The 9,714-nt window shown below is 44.6% G+C and overlaps 2 protein-coding genes across 2 annotated transcripts; one reads left to right on the top strand and one right to left on the bottom strand.

The window, feature by feature from the left end:
• The first annotated feature begins 294 nt into the window (after positions 1 to 294).
• On the top strand, positions 295 to 1,837 carry LOC124681741. The gene is made up of 5 exons (XM_047216569.1): positions 295 to 507; positions 624 to 794; positions 1,104 to 1,184; positions 1,407 to 1,541; positions 1,653 to 1,837. Exons 1-5 carry the CDS (start codon positions 295 to 297, stop codon positions 1,692 to 1,694), a joined length of 642 nt encoding a protein of 213 aa, XP_047072525.1. The 3' UTR covers positions 1,695 to 1,837.
• A 1,539-nt stretch (positions 1,838 to 3,376) lies between these two features.
• Positions 3,377 to 8,659, bottom strand: LOC124681740 (sulfite oxidase). Its single transcript, XM_047216568.1, has 12 exons — positions 8,527 to 8,659; positions 7,556 to 7,671; positions 7,376 to 7,438; positions 7,262 to 7,298; positions 7,067 to 7,148; positions 6,368 to 6,486; positions 6,196 to 6,291; positions 5,557 to 5,667; positions 5,379 to 5,480; positions 4,211 to 4,258; positions 3,874 to 4,089; positions 3,377 to 3,785 (listed from the first exon to the last, which is right to left on the bottom strand). Exons 1-12 carry the CDS (start codon positions 8,599 to 8,601, stop codon positions 3,657 to 3,659), a joined length of 1,194 nt encoding a protein of 397 aa, XP_047072524.1. The 5' UTR covers positions 8,602 to 8,659; the 3' UTR covers positions 3,377 to 3,656.
• Between the last annotated feature and the right edge of the window lie 1,055 nt (positions 8,660 to 9,714).

Genomic DNA, 9,714 nt, shown 5'->3' with positions numbered 1-9,714 from the left:
GCGCCACTCGTGCTGCCACGTCGGATCGGGGTCACCAGCTCAACGTCGACGGGGCACATCGGATGGGTGTGTGGCGCCAGAGCCAGAGGCGCCACATGGGCATGTGTGGCGCCCGTGGGAGAGGCGCCACACAAAAGGGTTAGATTGGTGAAATAGTTTCGCCGGAGGGTCAGTCTGTGCTTTTCTTCCACTTTTGGGTTATTTTTGTGTAAATCGCCCCATTAGCAATCGCGTCGCGCTAGTCGTGCCTTGTGTTTCTCTCAGCACGCACGCGGCGGCGGAACCCGGCCGGCGATGGAGGCGCGGCAACAAGGGGCACCAGCGGCGGCGTCGAGGGCGCTGTGGGGGCACGAGCACCTCCCGCTTCTGGCGCGCGCGCGGTCCAAGGACTCGGTGGAGTACATCCTGCAGGCGCTCTGGCGCACCCGCCGCACCGGCCTCGACGCCGCCGACCGCGCCGTCGTCCGCGACATCCTCCAGATCTCCACCGACTCCGAGATCGACCCCGTACGTATCTCCTCGCTTTCTGCGGCTTCCCCTTCCGCGCCGTTGCTCCCGCCAAGCTGCGGCGGCCCGGATTCATTCCCCAGCTACATGCTGATGCTCCTCTCGCTCGCTCGCAGCTGTTGGTGTGCCTCAGGATACTCATCCGCAGGTGTGTCCATGAAAACGTAGCAAAGGACGACATCGCGAAGCTCTTCCCCGAGGAGGTGCTGCCCGAGCTGAAAAGGTTGCTCATTCTGCTTCTGCACAAGTTTCAGCCCCAGTGGCGACAGGACGCCTCCAAGGATCAGGTAACGGAGCAGCAACCAGCGTCTCCCTTCATTTTCTGTCCGGAAACTATGCAAGTTTCTGTAGTCATTTAATTTCACAAGTGTCAGAGCATCGAGCTGTTCGTAGTCCGATCAAGGATTACCAAGGTTTCTGTAGTCGTTTAGTTTCACAAGTGTCAGAACCTCGAGCTGTTCAGTACTCCGGTCTATGCTTAGCATGTTCTTGGTTCTACTTTTTTTCTTCCTTACTGTTTGTGTAGTCATGTCAAGAATAAATCTGCTTGTATGAAAGATTTGCGTCTCAGTGTACTGCAATGCGTTGTTTTGTAGGCATCTGCGGAAAATCCGGGAACAACAAAAGGCAATTTGAGTACAAATCAAGACGTATCAGAGCAACCAGCTATTGCAGAGGTAGTATGTAAAAAACAATTGCTGTCTTTTTGCACAAATTCCTTGCAATTTTGGTGGAAGTTAGTTGATAAGTGAGATGCTTATTGTCCTATTGTATGCGAGACAGGCGTTCATTGATTGGTTTGGGAAGCTTTCTATTTAGAAAACCTTTTCAGTAGCTTGGAGTGCGATGAAATATCTTTGATGAAAGACTAACCGTGTGGATCATCTTCTTCCCCGCAGCTTCACGGTGTTGCATCCTCAGCAAATGCTTCATCTGAATCAGGAGTGAAAGAAGGGACGCTCCTGTTGGCTAAGGATTCTTTAGACAAAATGCTCAAGAATATATACCCAGCCATGGGCCAAGTGTCCAATGTTGTAAGTGATGATTCTTTATATAAATGCATGGAGTTGGCTGGTTTCTTTTCCCTTTTATAACAGGACGTTTTTAAAGTAAATACTTTCAAATGTCTCATTATATTTTTGCAGGGTAATGCCAACGGGCATGGAGAAGCAGCTAGAAGCACTTAGGAAATGATGGACTTTTCTTTTTAACTCTGAGAAGATTTCAGTTGTAAAGCACTTGGGAAATGAGGGATTTTTATTTAGCTCTGAGGAGATTTCAGCTGTAAAGCACTTAGGAAATGTATCTGTTTGAAGTACGATTGTGGGTGTGTTAACTTTATGTTCAGGCACAGATGTAAGAGCATCTCCACCCGCGGCCGGATAGCGGCCCCGATAGCGATTTGGGGGCCGACACTGTTTCTGGTTCACACCGGCGCGTCCAGTAAAGCGTCGGCGCGGTGTCTATCCCAATAGAAGCGCTGGCAACCCCATGCCAGGCCCTTTGCGGAGGGCGTGAAACGGGATAGTCGGCGCCTCCTGCCATGTCGGATCCCGCGCCTGGGAAACCGCTTCCCTGTGCATACTTGTTGGTTCCCGCGCGTTCTCACCGCTTTCCGCGCGTTCTCGGCACTTTCCACGCGTTCTTCTCGCCATTTCTCGTGTCGGTGCCGCCTATAAACACCACCTCCGCTCAACGGACACCATAGTCGTCGATGTAGCAAAAAAAAAAGATCTCGTTGCCGGCCTACCACATACTCAATGCTGAGCCAATCCGGTGGACCAGCTGCCTCCACCCCCGTCACCACCTGCGCCTCCACCTGCCAGCACCCCCGATTTCGACGCCATGGAGGAGGACCCGGAGCTCGCGGAGAATGAGTAGTTGGAAGCGGTAGTGCTAGCGGCGACCATAGATGCTTTTGTCGCGGACGAGTGGCAGCGGTGGCGGGATGCGAACGCGTGGCACCGGGAGGCGCAGGAGGAGCGTTGGCGTCAGGATGAACTACATGAGTGGAGGCGTGTGGAGAAGCTGCAGCAACGGTTGCAGAGGCAGGAGGTGGAGCATCAGCGGCGGCGGGAGGAGCTGGAGCAGCAGCTGCGATAGGAGGCGGCGGTGGCGGAAGCGGAGGACGACGAGGCTCTCGAATGGTCCAACAATGGGCCAGACGCGGAGGAGCAGGCGACGCAACAAAAGGCAATCCTCGAGTCCTTTGAGTCCTCAAGAAGGTGGAGGACGACGCCTGTGCCCGCGAGGAGGACAACGAGGAGTGGTGGCGTCGCGCCGTCGACCTCTCCATCGAGGCGGACCTACGCTTCTCCGCCGAGTAGAGGCAACGGCTACTCGAGGACGAGGCGGGCTGACGTGCTCACTCCACCGAGCTCCGGAGGGAGAGACGGCGCATGGTGTACGAGAAGCGGGGGTACGACGGGGAACACACCTCCGAACGGCCAGTAGACTAAAAGTGTAGCAAATTTGTAATATATAATTCTACCGGGGCCGCTGTATTGGGGACGCTGGCGTGGGAACCCGTTCCCCAAATGGAGGGGATGGCGTACCAGCGCCCCCAATAGGGCTGTGGCGGTGTACCTGCCGGCACCTATTTGACAAATAGAGCACCGGTGGAGATGCTCTAAAGCTCGAGCATGTCTTTACAAAGAGAGATTTAGCTTAGGTCCCAAAGGTGAGGGAGATGCCACTTCCAACTTCATCTTTGCACCGATGAGGGAGATGCCCGCCTTCACATTTTTGCCTCAGGGGTGATAACAACAAGCGTACTGAGCTTTCTGTTAAATCGCCTTATCAACAACTATTGAATGACTTGGTTTACTAAGTTCAACAGCTCTCCATCGAACAAAAAATAACAAATACATGCTTAAAGCCTTTTGTTAAAACTTTCATTTTAAAAGTAAGTCGTAACAATCTCTTCATATCAGATGACCCAACAGAAGCAAAAATATTTGTAACACTGATATTGCAACAGAAAAAAAAAAATTAGACCAGCAACAAGACTCCAACGTAGTTCCGTGGCACGGTCTAAACGGAAATCACATAAATTAAGGTCCAGTGGCTTATTATTTCAAGACTATCATGAGATATTGAGATGTATGGACCAGCGTGCTGCTTGTTCTGGGCAGAACAATATACTTCTTTCACATTTTGGATTGGGCTACACACACCGAATTCTGTATTTTGATCCGGTGCCAAGATGTATTGAGGATTCCTCTCAGATTCCATATGTCCTCCACTTTTTCAGGTTGAATATTCGCGGCTGAGTCTACCTGTGGTCCACAAGATGCATTTTCAGACTTACCTATCCGAGCAACAGAAAAAGAAACAGCACTGGATTCAACTGTGGATTTCACTTACCGCCTTAGCTACTATCTCCGCATTTGCTGGTACGTCCAACGTAGCTTCAAAGAGAACCCATGCCCACTTATCACTTTGAGCTCCATCAGAGATGTATGGGACACTGCTTTTCTGATATCTATGAGCCTCAACCCATGTTTTACCCCCATCAACAGATATATCTACTCTCTCAATGCCACGGCCGCCACCTGAGACTGCATATCCAGCAATCCTAGCCTGCATCGAACAAGCACACCAGTGTGCATATCTCATCAAAATTTGCTGATGCTACCAACGCATAGTGCAGTCTCAGCTTACATATCCCTTTCTACGATGGAAATGATTCTAAGTTACTAACCTTTCCTTCCTTGATAACATCCACATCCTCCAGGGTACAGATAGCAGACTGCATGGAAAATCAGAAAACAAGTTAAGATAAGATACACAAAACCTAACTCAGGTTCATTAACATGAAAGCTAAACGAAGTTTAGGAGAATTAAGTGCTTCAATGCTTTATAGGTGCATCTGCAATAACTAAATATGGGATGAAGCCTGCTACCCGCATGGGTAGCTACACACCCATGCATTATACCAATATGCAAGCCATATTAACTTGTTTTAGCTCGGTTTCCTAGTAGAATGTGGAATTCTAGTGTACAAAAGTGGTTTCCAAATTTTGATTTGAACGTTTTTTTGTCAAAGTCAACTTGGTATTCAAAAAGTCAACGCAAAATACGTTGGTGAGTTGACTTTGAGCAAAAAATATTCATATCAAAATTTGGAAACCACTTTTGTACGCTAGAATTCCACGTTCTACTAGGAAACCGAGCTAAAGCAAGTTAATATGGCTTGCATATTGGGTATAATGCATGGGTGTGTAGCTACCCATGCGGGTAGCAAATGCAGTCTCAATATATTGAACTAATTTATTATAAATCAACTTTTAGAGGAATGCTGGCTCCACTAATGATAAAAAGCCACATCTAAGATAGGATGCAGCACTCTGTTGCCTAATTTGTGGATATACTAAGATGGCATTCTCATCAGATGGTTTGATTTCAAATGTTCTAATTGCCAATCACGGAAGCAAAACAATTAATTCACAATAACCTGGTTTAATACTTGTTGGAAGAGTTCAGTAGAAATGTGCATCAATCTTGGTGTTTCCAAATTCAATAATATACCAGTATTAACTATAAATCCACTGCCAGCAACAATTCTGTAGTAAATCAAAAGTGCTGGCTAGTATATGGTGGTGCAAGGTTTCAAGTGTTCTTATTAACATAAACTGTGAAGATAAATTGCAAAAAACATCATGTTGCAGGTGAAAATGTTTTAAGTGCTAATGTGAACAACTGAGCAATGACATGATATATTTTCATGTTTCTGTAAAGTTGAGGACTAACCCCAAAGAATACAAGGAAAGGAAAATGAACCCACCAAGAATAAGGATGGCATGTGTGATCCTATGTTACCAATCGAACCCAAGTGTGATTGAACATGGAAGAATTACTACAGTGTATACCTGTACAGGAAAATCCATTTGTGGTCTTCTAGTCGACCAATCAATATTGTCCCAATCTACGGTAGGTGGAAACATCTTGTAATCTTTTTGCATAAAAAAACCCTGGTTGAGAGCGGAGATCAGTATTTATTCCCAGAGAACATGATGAAGAGGTGCTGCATTTAAATTTTCAGTAAACCTGGCATTCTTCCTTGATTATGCTGATGCTGTCCAGCCATTTTACAGAGCGTGCACCTATGACACCAGGTACAACAACACGGAGTGGGTATCCATGGTCACGGTTGATGATCTATACATGGTAAACCACGATGGGCTAAGTACAATATGTACCAACATTGGAACCATGATAGCAGGAAATTTAGCAAAAGAAAAAGGTTGCATCTAAACCTGACGAAGTAATAACTAGATGTAAATAGTTCATTTTCACAATCTGGTTGTCCTAAACAGCTACAGTACCACGCTGAAGTCAATGCCAAATAAGCTTATGATGGGTATTTATGTTGAGTAAGAGATGCTTCAGCTGCTGTTTGTACGCTCACCTTTCTGCATTAGGTAGCAAACACCTATATAAGCGTAATACATTATTATGTTTGCGAAAAATGGCATACATTGTTATGATGTCACACTATGTAATACTATCACTCTGTTTCATCAAAATCAGCTTCAAAGAAACATATACATTAGGCAGTAATGAAGTACTAACAGAAAATACAGTAGCATCAAAGAAAAAAGAGAAAAAACAAGTGAAAACTAGGATTTAAAAAATAGTCTCAATTCATTTTTCAGCTGTTAAAGGGAAAAAATAATGCTCAATCACCTCTCCGTTCATTTCATATGCAAGCAAGACATCAGCATCAGGATCTGTAGCCTGCTTTAATGGAATTGATGCCTTATAGGGGCCACCTTTCTCCTCCTGAGATACAAACACCTCGAGATTAGTGAGGTAGGCTAAAGGATTGCTGCCAGTCGATGAAAACAAAGATACTCACTTTACACTTGTCAACACTGACAAACTCAACGTGTTTGCCTCCTAAAGTTGTGACTGAACTGAGTTTAGGTATCCCAACTAGTTCAAGGACGTCAGATAGTTTTGCTCCTCCCCAAGTTGCTGGAATAATACAAAGGATAAAAATATTGTAAATCAAAAAAGTTTAAAGAGAACAAAACGTATCCTCTTTATACAATTTTTTTTGATGAAGGCACATCAGCCCCATTTAGTATTTCATCATATAATAATCGAGTAGGATATTGCTCTTAATTCAGTAGATGAAACAAAGGTAAACAGAAATCTTCTATAAATTTATGCTTTCTGACCTTTTCTTGAACGAATAATCTTTCAGACTTTTTCTCGAACAAATAAGCTTTCAGAATTTTTCTCGAACAAATAAGCTTTCAGACTTAAAGCCGAAAATCCAATTACAGCGGTAGTAAAAAGGCTAGCGCTAAGCATGTACTTGTAAACTTCCTCCACTTGCATGATTGTTATCCTTAAAGTTCTACTGGTGTGCTAAATATATTAATACGGTATTATCATCAGCATGCCTAGATCTCAAAGTGCATATTCTTCTGGGTGTCCTTATTTACTAACATGGGTAAATCAGACTGCATTTGTAGTTTTGTACAATCTTGAGATAAAGTAAGTCGTCTTTACATTCTGAACATGAAAATTATCATAATACGCCTCTTACCATTTCCAAGAGCAGATACGTCCCATCCAACACCTCTCACTTTTCGTACCTTACTCATTGCAGTTCTCTTATTGCCTGCACACTATTAAATAATAATTGTATTCTTAAATGACTACTGGCTAGCGCACTCATACATGAGCCATCATAGAAACTAGAAACATTAAAGGAAAAACATAGAAGGTACTTGTAACGAACCTGTAACGTTGCAGTGACATTGTACTTTGGAAGCAACCTGAATGTGAAGTTTATGTTCATTATCTACTATTTTTTTTTTGAGGGTGCATGATAAGAGACTAAGATGTACATTACCTAATGTCAGACATGGATAGCTGAATATGCTTGTTCACAAGGCCATTGATGGAAACATTGTATCTGTCGAAAAGGTTATATAGAAATATGAGAGTTTTAAATCCTTCATTCAAGGCTTTGCATTAAATCATAATGATATATGGATATCTATAGTTCCTTCTCAAAAATAAAAATAAAAACCTTGAGATATCATCGACTTTTGGAATTGGTCCATGATTCCTCTTGTAGAAGAAATCCACTGGGGTGATGTAGGATGAAACCAAGGCAGATCGATGAGGCTCAGCATTAAATGGCTCCTGCATAACAAAAAATCCCATTGGGTCGCTGCCATAACATTCATACTATGAAAATCCTGGAAGAAACATATAGTACTGAAAAAGTAAACAAACTCCTGCATTTCTTATTCTTTCCTAAGGATCAGATAGTACTCCTGTGAAATGACAAACATAGAGAGTGCCGCGGTGGGTTCCCCTACAAGTTGACAATTCAAAAAACTTGTTCTCCCAAATAAATTCTGAAACACATGGATAATCAGTAACGCTTCATTTATCATGTTTCTTTCTGGACAACGTTAAGGTGTAGGCCCTGCTGCACATAAAAACTAATTTATCATAGAGCATCGTGATTGGCTGACCATAGTCATGTTCCAAGTCAGCATCCAAATCCGCGGAATAAACTTCCTATATAAATCAGATCGCTCCATTCATGTACTTTTGAGAAATTCAGGATCAGCTCCTCTTACATGCTACTACTGTACAACAGCAGCAGCAATCAATCCTGGTAATAGAATCGATTGCACAGGAAAAAGGAGTGCATCGCCCTAATCCCTGAACGGCTACCCGCAAAAAAAAAAAAAAAAAAAAAATCCCTGAACGGCTGAACCTGTCTGCCTTTCGTCAGAACCGGAACTGGAACCCGATCGCACGCCGTCCTAGACTAAGAGCATGTACTGCTCCCCACACCTCACTGAACAAAAAATCCGGGGCTAAGCAATCGCTCACGGCGCGCGCATATCGGCAGCCGGCGGCATAAACGGCGACGCCTCCCCGAACCCCCGACGCGGCGACGAAGCCCCCACACGAGTCCGCAGGCCCGCTCCGCAACACCACGCGACCAAACAGCTAGGGCAGAGTGCGACGGAGGGGGCGAACCTTGGAGTTGATCCTGAGGTCGGGGTGGCGCGGCGGCTCCTCCGCGTAGTCCGACGGCGCCGTGAGCCCCGGCATCTCTCGCGCTTCGCCTTCCTCTGGAGTCTGGACACTGGCTGCTGCTCTGTTTGTTTTCTCTGGCACGCACCGGGGTGTTTTGTTGTGTACAGAAATTCCGGAGACGATGACACCGAGGGAGGGAGGAGATCAGGAGGAGGAGGCCTCCTTGGTGGGTGTGCGATGAGTGGCCACTTGTGAGGCCGCCCACTTCCGAGCCTAGCATTTCTAGTGGCGTGACAAGTGGGCCCTCTCGTCTCTGAAAAGTGAATACAGGGGGTAGCCCCTGGTTTCATTTCCGTTGAAACAAGACCAGAGTTTTAGTTCCGTGATGAATTACATCGTTTTGTTCCGTGATGATTACGTCGTCCATGACTTGGCTTCAACAAGGATTGTTTGTTGATCACCATATATTCCTTGTGCTGCAACATGCTACTACTGCCTTTATCTATAAAAGAATGTTACAAAAAATTATTTAAATTTGGATGCATTTAGATACTTTTTAGTATATAGATACATTTAAATTTAGATAAATCTTTAACATCCTTTTATGCACGGAGAGAGTATTATAAGACAAGAATTAGACCAAATATTACTTTATTAATTTGTAGCTTTTGCGATGCAAAATCATTACCATAAATAATTAATTTCAAATACGACCTAATGACTTTTAGCTTTAATAGAGTAATGTCTTTTTTGCGAAACACAGTATAGATGCAGATGCTTAGAAATACGTACATGCACTTGTCTCTATGAACGCAAGCACACCATACCCCTATGAGCACCTCCGAGAGATCGAGTCTAAGAAACTGATTCGATGGGTCTTGAGATTGGCAAAGTCAACTTCAACGGAAAGGCCGTCTCCAGTTGAAAGAATACTTTGCCTTTTATGAGACACCGAACTATCAAATCTAGGGTTTGAACTCTAGTAGACCGTGGGTGCCAACTGCCACTGCACTCCAAATCATCCAGGTTGGTTCCCTTAATAGAGTAATGTTGATCATGGTTATTTTCTAACAAAACATAATATTCAAGGTATTTAAAAACGGTGGGAGTGAAACCTTAAGTGTTTTTTTTATTTGCCGGATTTTCGAAACTCACTTTTTAAAACTATGAGGCTTGGAGTGGATGGGG

The sequence above is a fragment of the Lolium rigidum genome, unplaced genomic scaffold (genome assembly GCF_022539505.1).
Source record: "Lolium rigidum isolate FL_2022 unplaced genomic scaffold, APGP_CSIRO_Lrig_0.1 contig_54331_1, whole genome shotgun sequence".
In the NCBI taxonomy this organism is placed as follows: Eukaryota; Viridiplantae; Streptophyta; class Magnoliopsida; order Poales; family Poaceae; genus Lolium; species Lolium rigidum.
This window is presented reverse-complemented; position numbering and strand designations above follow the sequence as displayed.

What these genes read in the sequence shown, in the direction of transcription:
- LOC124681740 (XM_047216568.1), bottom strand. Translation starts at nt 8,601, where the DNA reads ATGCCGGGGCTCACGGCGCCGTCGGACTACGCGGAGGAGCCGCCGCGC. An exon ending in AAATGGATTTTCCTGTACAG is followed by an intron (nt 4,259 to 5,378) that starts GTATACACTGTA and finishes TTTTCCATGCAG; the next exon opens with TCTGCTATCTGTACCCTGGA. An exon ending in CGGAGATAGTAGCTAAGGCG is followed by an intron (nt 3,786 to 3,873) that starts GTAAGTGAAATC and finishes TGTGGACCACAG; the next exon opens with GTAGACTCAGCCGCGAATAT.
- LOC124681741 (XM_047216569.1), top strand. Translation starts at nt 295, where the DNA reads ATGGAGGCGCGGCAACAAGGGGCACCAGCGGCGGCGTCGAGGGCGCTG. An exon ending in AGGACGCCTCCAAGGATCAG is followed by an intron (nt 795 to 1,103) that starts GTAACGGAGCAG and finishes GTTGTTTTGTAG; the next exon opens with GCATCTGCGGAAAATCCGGG. An exon ending in TGGGCCAAGTGTCCAATGTT is followed by an intron (nt 1,542 to 1,652) that starts GTAAGTGATGAT and finishes ATATTTTTGCAG; the next exon opens with GGTAATGCCAACGGGCATGG.